At 38.7% G+C, this 15,950-nt stretch overlaps 1 protein-coding gene across 1 annotated transcript in view; it reads right to left on the bottom strand.

The window, feature by feature from the left end:
- Window positions 1–2,808: 2,808 nt before the first annotated feature.
- sh2d3ca (SH2 domain containing 3Ca) overlaps window positions 2,809–15,950 on the bottom strand; it is an 80,055-nt gene continuing 66,913 nt past the window's right edge. Inside the window, 6 exon segments of the mRNA XM_061734291.1 lie at window positions 2,809–4,919; window positions 11,141–11,347; window positions 11,429–11,540; window positions 12,356–12,527; window positions 12,932–13,047; window positions 13,181–13,310. Coding sequence (XP_061590275.1) covers window positions 4,744–4,919; window positions 11,141–11,347; window positions 11,429–11,540; window positions 12,356–12,527; window positions 12,932–13,047; window positions 13,181–13,310 — 913 coding nt within the window. The 3' untranslated portion in view covers window positions 2,809–4,743.

Genomic DNA, 15,950 nt, shown 5'->3' with positions numbered 1-15,950 from the left:
AGCGGCCAAGGTCACACATGATCAGATGACAATGACCAACACGATGGATTAGCTATATAAATGGGGGAGAGATTAGGGAGTGAATTGATGAAGGATGGCTGGCAGGCAGGCCTGGGAGATCGTGGGTGTGTTTCAATAAGACACATAAAGAGCTGAAATTAAAATTTACCATGATACCAAGCAGAGAGAATCCTCTTAGAGATTACATCCATAACACGTCACGCCTGTGGAACTGTATGGAGAGAGGGAGAGGGGGGGCTGTTCTGTTATTGCAGATTATGGAGCATTCTATCTTGACTGATTCTGTTTTGTTCTTAGTCCTTTCTTTGCAATTACTTTTTTAAAGATTTTATTTTTTTTACTAGAATTAGGGCAGCCCATCTTCCACCCAATATAAAAGACTGTACCATTGTCTTCTCCATGAAGAGTGTGAGCAGCATCAGCAGCGCTCCTGTAGCATCTGTGTTACAGAACATGCATGCACTCCTGTTGACAAAAGCACACAGTTATACACATAAATGTACATAAATATGGCTACGCATGGGGAGCAGCAGACATGCTCTCACACACACATGCTCCATCTGTCTCTTCTCCCTCCCACTGCCTTCACCATGGGTCTATCTACAAAACAATGTGTGATGCTTCACATAACACGCATGCTCGGTGCACGTCATATGGTAAGTTTCCTTTTTGACACAGACATGTAGGCCTACTTGTAGGTTTCACATGCAAGTAAAGGCAGATTTAACCTTTAGAACACTATCATAAACTAAACTAAACTTCCCAGATTTGTACATATAAACAAATAAGAACAAAGACAGAGTGTTTTTGCTTCTTTAGCAAGGAACTAAAATTCCAGATACCTTAACCTAAATTAATGACTGACAGAAGGGGAAAAAGCAGATTTCCACAGTCTTTGATGAAATAGGGTAGCATGTCAGTTAAACGACCAGGAGAAATGGTCTAACTCTATAGTAAATGCATGGTTATGGACTGAAAGCTTTGGACAGTTTCTTTATGCAGTTAGTCCAAAGCAGGTTCGGTTATGATTTAATATTTTTTCAGGACGATAACACCACAAAGCAAAGAGGGTTAAAGTTTTTAGAAGACACATTAGTTCGTAAATTATCTAAGTCCAAGCCCCCAGATTAGGTGCAACAAAGTCCTGATTTTTTTTCTCCATTTGAACAGAACATAAATCTGTCATTAATTCTAAAAAATCTGTAAAAGAAAAAAAAAAGATTAGAGGTGGATATACATTTCATGATTGTTTTGGTGGTGAAATGCTTCCCCCTAGTGGTGAAAAATGTTAGCCAGTCAGCTCGGCACAGGACCAAGGGAATTAGAGTTTCAGTTATTAAAAAGAGAAAGAAAAGGTAGTTTTATCGCGTTCAGATGTATTGGTGACAACTGAGTAGGTGGTTGTCTGTACAACTCAGCATTATCTTTGTCTTTCCTGCCAACGAAATATTCATTGTGAGAAGTAATTAGAGCTTATATTACATAGAGTTTACAGAGAAAAAAGTAAGTTTGATATTATAAATAAGTTGTAATACTACAGTGCAGAAGCACTGTTGTAAAATGGTCTTGCATTAAAAATGTTATAGTTTTAAATGTACACAAGTAAGATGTAAAAAAAAAAGTGTCAAAAGAAAAAGCACCAACATTTTTTTAATTGATAGATATAACAGGACTTATGAATTATGTTTGAATTAATTCAACAACCAGAACTATAACTCATTCAAAAATGGTCGTTTTGATGCACAATTCTTTCCTTCTGATTGTACAGCAGCACAACTTGAAGTACTTTACAAACAACATTCAAGCACAACTGAGCATTTAGTTCTTTCTTCACCGTAACTGAATACATATGACCCCTGATCTGGAACAGTGATTATACTGCTTCAACAACTGTGTGTGCTTATCTGTTTTTCTATCTAAATGTAATTCTTATACTATACATTTGTATTATTATTTATTTTTTTACAATCAACTTGCTGAAGTAACACCTACAAATAAAAAAAAACATTTATTTGTACCTCCAAAGTAACTGGAAGAGTCCAAACATTATAGTGCAGTGGAAAAAAAGAAAATGTTTCTAACCCTAAGATGGATCATAGAAATTCCTTAAAACTGTAGATGTAATTAGGTTGAACTCGGCTTCTTTAGGAAATTTGAACCGTCATTCTGTTAAGACCTGAGACGGCCCGTTAAACATTACCCCAGCACAACTCAGACATTGCACCAGGTTCAAATGAGAAAAAAGCTAAACAGAAAAACAACACTATATGTTCTTTGCACCTGTAGGTGATTCTGTAAATGTTATTGAAAATTCCAGTGGTGCTGGTTTTGAATGTGATGTTGGTCGTAAATCTTTTTTCAAACAGAGTTGGTACTTAGATTTGTATTCATGACAGTAAAATGATATATGCACTGTATGTGTGGGACTGCCTCAAAACAGACCAGCTGCTGTGACACACCTGGAGAGAGCAACGTTCACCTTTTCCTTAGGGTCTGATTTCATTCATTGAAATGATCTGATTTGAGTTCATTTAGATTCTGAGTTTGGCACATTCTCACAAGCTTTTACCATTTAGCCTGTTAATTTACAATCTGCTACTAAAGAGAACGATATCACAAACATTTTCCATCAGGCTGAATTTTAAGGTCACGCTTTTCCGTCAACCTTTAGGCTACATTATACATTGCACTTACATGTTACTCCACAATAGCAAAACTATACCAGAAATGTTTGCCCCCCCCCCCCCCCCCCCCCCCCCATTCAGAGTGATGAATCAAACACATCAACACAAGCAATCATTTTATTTGAAAAAAAGTGAATTGCTATGTACAGTACGTAAAAAAACATGAGATGAGTCCTGAATCATTTCTGACATTTTGCTTTTCACTTCATACACATAAAAACATTTTACATCATCATCATCATCATCATTCTCATTACACCTAAACCAGTAGGCATCCTCTTGGTCTCAAAACACACACAATAAATGTGTTATTTCAGTGTATACTGTATGTTTGCGTCTTTTACAGCTCCCTTTCGGTATTTTTTGTTTATTTAAGTGCGCCCCCTGGTGGACAATAAGAGGAAGTGGCATATGACCTCCAACTACTAACCTCATGGTCTGATCTGTACAGCTGTTTTAAGAAAAGGAATGAACATATTCAGAAATATTTATGTTTGACTAATGTGACTTTCATCCACCTGCTTGGATAAAGAGGTTTAGGGTTTCCTAAAACATCCAGAAAGGGAGCCTGCTTCTCGGGGGTCTCGGCTTTTAGTTGAAACGATTGCATAGCTCTGAGATTTGGCTCCAGCTCTCTCAGACGCCTATACCACCGATACAGCCATAATGTACCACTCGCTGATCAAGCAAAAATGTTAAATTAAATCATTCTAGTCATTTTGCTTCTATTGCTGTCACATAAAATAAAATCATACATTTAGAAGGCATCCTCCGCGGCACAGCTGCCGCGTACACATCCCTGGTTTCACTTCAGTATTAAACTGAAAAGACAAAAATCCAAACAAACACGATGACAGATTTTCTTCAGCCTGACGATTTTCCAAACGTGACGGCATTTTGATTCAGTCACTCTTGTATTTCTCATGTTTGACACGAGCATTTAAGTTGTTATTAAAGCAACATTTGACTTGGTATAACATTTATAGCAGCATGCAACAACTGTTTTTATTGTTTCAGCAAGTTTGCAAACTGAGAGGAAGAGTCATACCAAACATGTTCATAAATGTTCCCATACTAAGTGAAACATTGCTTTAATGAAATTTAAAGTCTACACAATCCCCATTTATTCTCCTTCATTATGCAGTAGTTATTTTTTAGCTAAATATTTTTGGCCAGGACACAGTATCAAATGTATTACACAGCCAAAACAGAGGGAGGTCGCTTTTGTCTTCCTAACAACTCTCAAAAACCCTCACATTCAAGTCGCTGCATTACATCTGCAAATGTTTCTTCTGGGATACATTTATTAATGCATGCCTGATACATTTTTAATGGGATGCGATGGGACTGCTCGATACATAGTTGATGAGATTTTATGAACAGGGTTCCCTCGCTGAAGATTCTCACGAGTTTACTGAGTCCACAATGTTTTGATATCTTTTGATCATAACAAATAAATAAGACATAAAGCAAGCAACAGAAAAAAATTAAGGACTTTGGAAAATGGAGGACTCGCTTACAGACACACACGCTCTCATTCACACAGACAGAAATCTACAAATGTGAGCTATTGTGATCGTTTTGGCTACAGTGTGTGACAGTCTTTGTGAGAGTCTGTTATACTGGAGCAAAGCCGACTTCTGCAGCTCTGCTCAGCCCTGAGGGCGCGCAATCAAAATGTTTGTACTAGAAAAGGGGGTCGGTATCCCGTTACCCCATCTTTTTCCCCGATTTACTCGTCTCCTCTCTCTTGCATTTAAATATTTTAGCACAGAGCAAGTTCACAGGGAAGAACAGCAAAAAACAGCTTACTTCAAGTCCACAGTGAGCGCAACACATGCGCTAAGTGAGACTCTGCTTTCTGGAATCCTCATACTCTTTTAGCTGCCTCCTCATGTCCCCCGTCCTCCCAAAGTTTTCAAGCTGGAAACCCCCCCCCTCTTATCATCATGGGCCGAGCTGCCAACCAAGACCACATCACTGTGAGTAGTAAGTGCTAACAGGGCCGTTTTGGCGGTGTAGCGTGTCAGGGCAGACGCTATAGCTCGCTGTGACGCGCAGGAGGCTCTAGCTTCTGTGACAAAGCTGTGAGGACCTTGTCAAACTTCTGATAACGCTCCAGCTGGTTGCCCTCAGAGCCGCGGCTGCCCCACAGGAGTCGCATCTGAAACTCGGTCTGGAAGATGTCGAGTACGTCTGCCCGCTCCTGAAATCCTGGACAGGAGAGAGGAGGCAGTTAGTACAAGAAGAACAAAATAATAACCCTGATAATCAATGTCATCAATGATCACCAAGAGTAAATAATAGGGGTGGGCAAAAATATCGATATGGCAATATATCGCGATACTTTTCCAGCTGATTCAATATCGATATTCAAAATTTGAATATCGATTTTTTTTTAAATTAAAAAAAAAAATAATTTTTTATCCCCGATCTTTTTCCCATTCTATCACCCAGTGCTCCTACCTAAGTGACAGTCCTGGGCATTGCCACTCTCTACCAACCCTGGGAGGGCCCTGCACTGAGCTCAGGTTTTATTTCACGTCTTATTTCATTGTATAATTTATTTTTTATATAACACAATTGCCTGTCCTTAAAAAATGAAAAATAATGGACAGAGGTTTATTTATTTATGGATTTATATCTATACTGACTGATCACTGTGCCTGTCCTTGGTTTTAGTACCCATCTTTCTTGTGTTTATTATCATTTGCCACATAATTAAAGCAACCTCATACTAAATTTAATGTTAATTTCATATGATGTAAATAATATGAAAAACATATACAAATGTGTTGTAACTTTAGCTTGTATAGTTATAATAAAACATTGTTTTGACTCAGTTTGTCCCATGAATTGTCACTATAATCTGATGAACGTGCAACTCGGATTTTAAGATCCATCACTATCATCTGATGTACATATATACAACTTGGATTTTAAGATGTGTAATGCATTTTTAAATTTTTTGGTGAACTATGTAGAATATAATAATCGGGATATCGCATAATCGGGATATCGCAATGTGTATCGTATCGTGGCTCAAGTATCGTGATGCGTATCGTATCGTGAGGTCCTTCCCAATACCCACCCCTAAGGAACATTTACTCGTTAAATTAATGCATAATAACTCAGCTGAACAACTGGACTAGTTATTGTATAAGACAAGACACACACACGCACACACACAGAATCCCACACACAGATCAATACTGATTTTAGTAGATTGATATGGAGGTGCAGACACTCAAATAAATTGTGGGATTTTACTTTACAGTGTGATCATTTGTCACCCACTGAACTTCCACACCTACATATAATGTTTCTCCTACTGCAGTAAATTAAAAGGAAATCTTTTTGTTGAACCTAGAAATTTCAGACAGAGCTCAAACAAAGAACAGCTTATTGGGCCTTGATAACTAAATGAAATAAAAATGGATTTTAAACTCATACATTTCTAAGTCCGCCACATTTATCTGTGTGGAAATGAACATCTCCCGGAGGGCTTATGGGACGGTTGACAAAAGGAATAACCTGAGGTCATGCCGGTCGATGGCAGGTTATAACAGAAAACAGATGTGTGAACTGAAAGCTATTGACACGCTGTTCAATAAAGCAGTAATGGCATCAAACTGAGAATCAGTGGTGAGACACTGAGGATCAATGCGGTCAACAAAGTAACCACACACACGATCAATGCATCAAATTAACAGTGTTGTGACAGAGATACTGAACATACGTCATTTACAGCAAGAGATGTAACACGACGCTGATGGTGCAACCAGAACATGAAAAGCAAATGAGATTAAATGTATAAGTAAAAACAGATCATAGGGGTCAAAGTGTAAAACTGGGGTTTTTATTGAACCAAATCTATTATTCTTAACTCGAAACAAAATTTCTAATGTATATTTAAAAACATTAGAAAATTTTGTTTCGAGTTAAGAATAATAGCCTTCCTGCTTGTTTTCAGCATTTCTTTAAATTAAGAGAAACAAATTATAATTTAAGAAGGCTGTGGGTATTTGAAAGATGTCCTGTGAGGACTAATGTTAAATATAGATGTGTTTCATTTTTGGGAGTCAAATTATGGAATCAACTTAGTGATGAAGTGAAACTGTGTAAATCTCTGTTGAATTTTAAAAAAATATTGAAAAGTAAAATAATTCGGCCAGAGATTATTCCTTTTTTTCAGGACGACATTCCTCATTTTCAAGAATTGATTTCATTTTTGTTTCTGTTGATCTGTTCCATAAAATTAGGAAAGCTGAATTACTCCCAATGACATTGTCGGACCATAAAGCCATACTAGTAGAAAGTTCTTTACGTCCTTTGGTACATGTAGCTCCCAGATGGCGATTTAATACGTCACTATTACGTGACTCAAAATATATTGTACAATTTCGTTCTGGGCTACAGGAGTTTATTGACATCAATTCAGGTTCAGTTGAGGATACTAGGACTTTATGGGATGCGATTAAAGGATACATTAGGAATAACACCATTCTTTATTCCTCCACTTTACGAAAATTGAGATCTGCAAAACTGGAAAAATTGGAGGCTCAGTATGCGATATTAGATGCATCTTTACAAAGCAGCTTCAGTGACAACATAGCGATTCAGAAGGAGTTAGTCAAAAAAGAAATTAATTCAATTCTTAAGCGGCGTTCAGAGTTTCTCATGAAGCGTACGAGACAAAATTATTATTTTAATGGTGCGAGGCCTAGCCATCTTTTGGCCTTAAGACTCAAACATACTGAACAGTTTGCAGATATTCTTAGCGTTAAATCAACAGACGGGACCATACTTACAGAACCAAAACAGGTCAATACAACATTTCGTTCATTTTATGCAGATCTTTATTCCTCTGAGATTATACATAATGCAGACAAGTGTAATGAGTTTTTGGCCATGACTCAGCTACCAAAATTGACTGATTTGGACGCTCGCAACCTTGATGCTCCTTTCTCCCTAGAAGAGATTAAAGAGGCAATAGACCAGATGCGTAAAGAGCGATCTCCCGGATTTGACGGGATCCCACCTGAATTTTATGCTATATTCTGGAGTGAATTAGGACCAATATTATCTGATATGTTTCAATATGCCATTGAAAAGGGAACCTTTTCTAGAGATGTTAATTTAGCTATTATCTCCTTATTATTGAAAAAGAATAAAGATCCTACAGAGTGTTCAAATTACAGACCGCTTTCACTGCTTAATTCTGACCTCAAAATATTTGCTAAGGTACTTGCACGCCGTTTACAAGGTCATATGACTAAGTTAGTTCATTGTGACCAAACAGGTTTCATTGGGACAAGATTGGCATCTGATAATGTCAGGAGATTACTACACATTATAGACAAGGCCTCCACCATAGGCTCACCTGCCGCTGTGTTGTCACTGGATGCAATGAAGGCATTTGATCGCCTTGAATGGCCTTATCTATGGTCAGTGCTGGAAAAGATGGGGTTTGGTACCACATTCATTAACTATATTAAAGTTTTATACTCTAACCCAACAGCAATGGTGTTGACGGGAAAGAGTTGTTCATCACCATTTAAGGTTTGTAGGTCTTCCCGACAAGGCTGCCCTCTGAGCCCACTACTGTTTGCGCTCTCACTTGAACCGTTGGCTGAGATGGTCCGTCAATCTTCCAACATCACTCCAATCTCGATTAATGGTACTAACCATCATATTTCATTGTATGCTGATGATATTCTTTTGTTCATAAATCAGGCACCCCAGTCAATCTCTTATATTTTACATATTTTCAATCAATTTGGTGACATTTCAGGTTACAAAATAAATTGGACAAAATCAGCTCTTCTACCCCTTAATGATACAGCAAGATCTGCCACTCTGCCACCCATAATCCCAGTGGTCAGTCAATTTAAATACCTAGGTATTAATATATTTCCATCAATTCAGACTATCGTGAAGAACAATTATGGTGATACATTGAATACAATTTCTCTCGATTTAGATAGATGGTCGTCATTGCCTAACTCTTTACAAGCTAGAATTTCGATTATAAAGATGAATATTCTACCTCGTGTTAATTTTATTAGCTCCATGCTCCCGTTACCAGCACCACCACAGTTCTGGACAAAACTTAATTCTGCAGTCTCCAAATTTTTATGGCACGGGAAACGTCCCCGAATCAAATTTTCATTATTACAACGAGCTAGGGCTGATGGTGGCCTATCGTTACCTAATTTTAAACTGTATTATTGGGCTTTCACCCTTCGCCCCCTTTTGAAATGGTTTGACCCGACCTTTATGGTGTCATGGCGAGAGCTTGAAGAGAGTTTGGTTCACCCCTTTGAGTTGAGAGATCTTTTATTTTCTAACATCACTACTAATCAATGCAAAGCGCAGTTTGGGCCAATTGTTGCTCACCTTGTAATGGTATGGAGATCTGTGGAAAAGATGTGTAAGATTGATGGAAAATGGAATATGTTTTCCCCGATATTTAATAATCTCGGTCTTCTAATAGACGGATGTCCCATCAGTTTCCCTGGGTGGAAGACAAAAGGTGTTCATACATTGGGGGATGTGTTTGACGAAAACGGACTGTGCTCGTTTCAGAAGCTTTGTGAAATTTTTAAGTTACCTGGTACTTCTTTTTTTTTCTATTTGCAACTGAGATCATCTATGAAAACCTACGGGGTCCCGTGGCAGTCTGCCCTTACAATACACCCTATACATGAGCGCATCTGCAAAGCAAGTAGATCTAAAGGTCTGGTTTCTTTGTTATATGAATTTATTTTAAAATCCGGCTATATGCCCCTAACTGTGGACGCTCGGTGGAGGAGCGATATTCCAGATTTGGATGTAGATTTTAATTGGAATAACATCTGGTCAAATATTTTACTCACCTCTAGGAACCCCGACCATCAATTAATTCATTTCAATTATATACATAGAACTTATCTAACTCCTCGACGGTTATGTGCGATGAAATTATTAAATACTTCATACTGTACTTTGTGTACCTCCAATGAAATTGGTACTTTTTATCATATGATTTGGGAATGCCAAGGAGTTTTTGAGTTTTGGAGGATGGTTGCTTCTAAACTTTCATTAATTTTTACTATTAATATCACACCATCCCCAACCATATTTTTGTTAAATGACATATCCCAGTTACATTTGGAACGTACACAAGAACGCATCTTTCTTGCGGGATTAACAGCAGCAAAGAAAATTGTGGCTATGAGATGGAAAACTCCTCATATTTTAACATTCCAACAATGGGCTCTCAATTTTGTAGATATCGTGTATATGGAACTGTCGACAGCCCGGTTACATGGTGCAAGAGAGAAGAATATTAATGTATGGTCTCAGTTCGCAGAGGTGCTCCAAAACATGTTTTAAAAATGGTACTTGACCTTATAAGGTGTTCTTTGGCTTGGTGTACTGAAGTGTATTTATATGTGGTATATTTGCGTTAAATATAGGTACTCTGTCTGCGTATATACTGATACAAGGCAAATGTGATAAAAAAAATAAATAATTAGGCATTACGTAATTTGGTTGGTCCGATGGGAGGAGGGAGGGAGGGAGGGGGGAGGGTGGGTGGGGGTGATGATTGATTTGTATTTTATTTTGTTAATCTATGTCATACAATGCATACATTCATTTATTTATTTATTTATTTTTGCTCTTAACTTATGTGTTAATTTTGCATTGTTATACTTAATAATATGGGCATTACTTTTTTTTTTTTTGTTTTGTTTTTCTTTTTTTTTTTTTTTTTTTTTTTTTTTGTATTTGTTTTTGTTTTTTTGTTATTACATTTATCTATTCATTTTTTGTTATGTATTGGTGTTTTTTTTTGCACCATGTTGTTTTTTCAGAAAAAGGAAAAAAAGAAATAAAAATTTGATCACAAAAAAAAAGAAAAGTAAAATAATTAAGGATTACAATGCTAAATGATTGGAGTATAATTTGGTTAAGCAGAACAATTTAAAGGGAAATTTCTCTTTTTGTTTCTTTTCATATTGCAGATAATCTGGGTTTTCTGTTGGAAAGTACAGGGTAGGCAAATATAAGCTTTGGCTTCAGCCTATTCCTTTTTCGGTTACAGAGTTTATTATTATTTTTTGTGTGAAACTGATGAGCGTAAACTTGTATGAAAGTGTTTTGTCATTTACACACACACACACACAGTTTGAATTGCAAATAATGTAATGTAACTGAAATAAACAATTCATTCATTCATTCATTCAAATCAAAGTGAGGCAGTCTGTGGATTTCCTTAGATGAGCTGCTTTTCAAAAAAATTGAATCATGTGAACACAGTTATTATCTTATCTATTATATTTGCTAGTTTTTGTCTTTTTTTTTCTCTACCTGAAGCTGGAATCAGGTACAATTTGAAAGCTCTATTGAGATTTTCCACAATCATCCTGAGGCGAACATCAAAGTCTTACCCTGCAACTTGGTTTCTGCATTGGACCTGTAGATTTCCCTGTGATGTGCAATGGCTCGAGCTGCCTCTAGGTGGAACATGACCACATCCACTCCCGCCTCCGCGCTCTCCCAGGGCTCCAGCAGCTCCCCGACAGCCAGGCCGCGCTCCAGTAAAGACAGCACAGGAAGGATGTGGGGGAAGGAGGTGTTGGACAGGACACTGGATTCTGGATGCAAACGAGGGGATCCGGTGTCAAATACATTATTACATAAACGTAGGAAACACAAAACAACTGCAAGGACCTCACCTTTTCCATCATTCAAATTCTTCATAAAAGGTTTGAGTTTCTTCTCGTAAAGAATAGCGCCCTCCGTGTGTCTCTGTCGTAAAGCTACCCATGTCTGCTCCAAGCGGGAAATCTAAAATAACCAAAACAAAAAACAACAACAATGACACACGTTACAAAATAAACCTTTGCAGTGTCTGTGGTGCCGATGGATGCATGCAGAGGTGTCAAAAGTATTCACATTCATTACTCAGGTAGAAGTATAGATAATAGAGTTTAAAAATACTCCTGTACAAGTCGAAGTATCAACTCAAGTTTTTTACTCAAGTAAAAGTATAAAAGTACTGGTTTCAAATCTACTTAAAGTAAAAAAGTAAAAGTAATGTAAGGGGGAAACAAGCCATTAAGGACAAAAGCCATTGAAAATGAATGCATCTTAGTATAATGCAAATATATTAAAGAACCATATATGTGTACTATTGAGCATTAACATGTGTTTCAGAGAGCAGGAGATATGATGACTAGTTGCCTATAAGTATTGTAATGGTGCAAAAAGTCAAACTTCAAAGGCATGTTATCATTTATCCTAACCTTTATTGGAATGTACATCCAAGTTTAGTTGCAGGAATCTGAGGGAACGGATGTAAGAACAAAACTGGACAAGAACATCTGAAACAACCACAACCAAATTCACTCTATCCGGATGTAGCAATTTTTTTTTAAAGGCCGAAATGAAATAGAGTAACAAGGCTGTTTTTAAAATGTAAGGAGTAAAAAGTACAGATAATTGCGTGAAAATGTAAGGAGTAAAAGTAAAAAGTCATCTGAAAAATAATTACTCCAGTGAAGTATAGATAACCAAAATTTCTACTTAAGAAAGGTAACGAAGTATTTGTACTTGGTTACTTGACGCCTCTGGATGCTTGCATGCAGGTGCCAGTGCCTCACCTGTGGCAGCTCCAGGGCTCTCATCACAGCAGCAAAACCAAACATGTTGCCCAGGTTGTTCTTCAACTCTGCTGCTAACTGGATGGTCTTGTGCAGCAGCGCTGCCCTCTCCTCTGTGCTTCCCGTGCAGCCAAGGAGGTCCACGGCCATCATGATAGACATGGTGTAGAACCTGAGAAGACAGGTATCAACGTTTACTATTGAAGAATAGAAGCAGGAAAGTCAAATCCATCCTGCAACGCCACATGCGAGTAGAATTTGAAAGCACTGATTAAATATTTATCATTTAAAAGAAAAAAAAAACAAAAAAAAAAACTTGAATTTGACTAAAAGTTCACCAAGAGACTTGAAAAAAATGAGAAAAAGATAAGCCGTTAAGAGCTGTAAAACACACTTTTATGCCTCTTTTCTGTTACATTTAGAAATATTTGATGAAAGAACATGAAAGAGGTGGAAATGACAGCGAGGAGGAACAGAAATATATGCGAACAGATGAGATGAAGGAGAAGGATAAAGCAGCAGAGATTATCAGTACCTGAGTTACTGAGTGATGCATTGAATTGAAAACATTTTTACCTCTCCAGTAGGTCAAGTCTCAGCTGGTGTCCATGCGGTAGTGTGAGCAACTCCAGCCCTGAGGACACTCCCATCATCCTTTGCATTTCTGAGGTTACACCTAATATTCTAGCAACCTGCCCAAGAGGAAAGAAAAGTTACCTCCTGCTGTGGGTGAGTCTATATTTACAGTAGTAATTATGTATTTCAGCTTGCGTTCAGTAGCTGGCCGAGTACGAGAGATGAGTAAATATGTGTGAGCGTCTGTACCCTGCAGTCCACCATTGTGATGTGTTTAGCCGCCGTCTTTGCATCCACTTCAGCCAGAAGCTCTTTGACTTTCTTCAGCACAGTCATCTCCAGAGGTTTATTCTCAGTTGGAAGAAGGCAAGACTCATACCTGCACAAAAAACAGTTCATTAGATCAGGAAAAACTGAACCACAACAAAGTATTTTGAAGGCTGTTACTACTCTAGTTTCTTGACTTTAACATTATGTTTGTTCTGCCATCACTTTATTCCAAAGCGACTAAGCGAGTTATATGTAAGCAACAAACGCAATGCACCGTTAAGCATCCTGTCCAAGGACACTTTGATGTTTGAACTGAAGGAGTTGGAAATAGCAGTAACTATCTCAATAACAGACCAAATTAATTTCAAGATAAGTTTGAACTAGGGATGGGCGGTATGGACTAAAAAATGTATCACGATAATTTCTGGCATTTATCCGATAACGATAAAAATGACGATAAAAAAAATACCAATTCAACTCCATCTTTTTAACTATAAATCTATCTCGCTCTCAGATCCACCATGTTTGTTACACAAAAATGTCATCAACGGGAATTTATCCTTCTTTCTTCTTCTTTCTTTTCTTTCTTTCTTCTTTCTTTCTTTCTTTCTTTCTTTCTTTCTTTCTTTCTTTCTTTCTTTCTTTCTTTCTTTCTTTCTTTCTTTCTTTCTTTCTTTCTTTCTTTCTTTCTTTCTTTCAGGCTCATTTCCTTCCTTCCTTCCTTCCTTCTTTTTCCCCTTCCTTCCTTCTTTCCTCCTGCTCTCTCCTCTTTTCTCCCTTCCTTCCTCCTTTCCTTGTTTTCTCTCTTCCCTTTCCTTCCTTCCTTCCTTCCTTCCTTCCTTCCTTCCTTCCTTCCTTCCTTCCTTCCTTCCTTCCTTCCTTCCTTCCTTCCTTCCTTCCTTCCTTCCTTCCTTCCTTCCTTCCTTCCTTCCTTCCTTCCTTCCTTCCTTCCTTCCTTCCTTCCTTCCTTCCTGTACGTTGTGCAGAACCATAAATCAGCTTTACACAAAAACATCATCCGCATAAACGGGAATTTATCGTTTTTACCGCGAGATGACAAATTCTTATCGTGAGGAACTTTTTTGACGTTATATCGTGAACGGTAAATTATCGCCCATTCCTAGTTTGAACACAAGGAATTGTGGAAAACTGGGAAGAATATGAAAATTTTCTGCCACTACATCAGCATCTGACCTCCTAACTGTGATGCAAACTGCCAGATCAAATGGTTGTGGCTTTTGCTGCATTCAATGTCAAGTTTTAGCAGAGTTTCAGCAATAATCTTCCTGCTCTAAACTCCACAGGGGTTGTTTGGACGCTCAACAGTGCTGCATGCTCTGTTGCTGCTGCCAACACTGTGAACACAATCGTTTTCATTTTACAGCCTTTGTCTCCTGTGTCCTCCTATGACTTTAAATCACAATAAAATACAACATCTGTCATGTCAGATTGCACAAAGTTCATCTACTGTCTGTTTTGAGTAAACACCAAGTCTGGAAGCAGGTTTTTTTCATACCTGGAAGGCCTGAAGGAGGATGTGGTCTCCACCTGTGGGGTGCTGAACGTCCCCTCTCCTTCCTCTCTTCCCTCGCCTTCCTTTCCTTCCTCCACTCGCAATCTCTCTACATAGCTCTTAGCTGGCGGTTTGGGGGCCCAGACACACAGGGTCTTAGATCACAGTAGCTCCCCGCTGTCTCAGAGGAATGCGACTGGTAGCTGGAATGATGGGCTGGCGAGGAGTGTGCCGAGTGAGAGGTCTGCGTGGGATATTCTGGAGGGATGCTGCTGGCTGTCGGGCTGAGTTGAGGGTCGCTGGAACGACGCATCGCGGGGAGGGAGGGACGACGGCCAGGGCCCGCCCGCCCGAATGGGCTCTCTGCCTGGTAACTGAAGATAGGATAAAAGCTTCAACTCTCTGTTGACGGCATTTGTTAATGTTTTATTTATGTGTCTGAGTCTGGCTCTTACTGGCACTATACGCGGGAGACAGTGGGGTCTCTCCAACAGGCGACAAGGGACAGCGGTACTCCTGAATCTGGTCCATGCTCATCGCACAGTTCCGCATTGCGTCTTTATGGTGGTGGATTGTTGACGGGCTGCAAGCACAACAAATATAGTACAGTTACTGAAGGGAACCTAGGTTTCACACAATAATAGTGGCATTAAATCCTTCAGGGTGAGAGAAAAGGAAGGTATTTCACATGGTGTTTTCACTCAGATCACATTCAGGACTTTGAAGCAGAAGCAGACGCGTTGTAGAGCGTAATCTCGAGGCTAAATAGTGACAAAACAATCTCATGCATTTCACGGGCAGTATTTTTTTTTTGTATCCCGTACTTCTTGTTAACCCAATATTCATTTCCACTGGAAACAAAAGGTGTGTCTGCTTTGCTGTCGTAAGTCGTCAAGTTTCAAACGGCTCTGAGTGGTTTGAAACTTGAGCGTGGAAGTGAGCGAGAATGTGGACCTGGTGCTGGTTTCAGAGGGAGTCTGTGAGGTGAGGGGAGTGTAGGAAGGTGGAAGGTACTGGTGCACTAGTTTAGTGCACGGGAACAACACTGGTGTCATTTAAATACACACGCACACAAACACAACCTGCATCTGGGCGCAGGTTCCGGCTCTGGTTCTGGCGCGGCCACTGGTGTCTCAACCGGACTGGGACTGTCTGAATCACTGATCATGTATATAGCATAATGTGTCAATGAAGTAAGGACAAACTTAGTCACGAGATTGCCAAAGAAAATAGTCA

This window comes from Cololabis saira, chromosome 11 (assembly GCF_033807715.1).
Source record: "Cololabis saira isolate AMF1-May2022 chromosome 11, fColSai1.1, whole genome shotgun sequence".
Lineage (NCBI taxonomy): Eukaryota > Metazoa > Chordata > Actinopteri > Beloniformes > Belonidae > Cololabis > Cololabis saira.
Note: the sequence above shows the minus strand (reverse complement) of the source record. Positions and strands in the feature narration are given on the sequence as shown.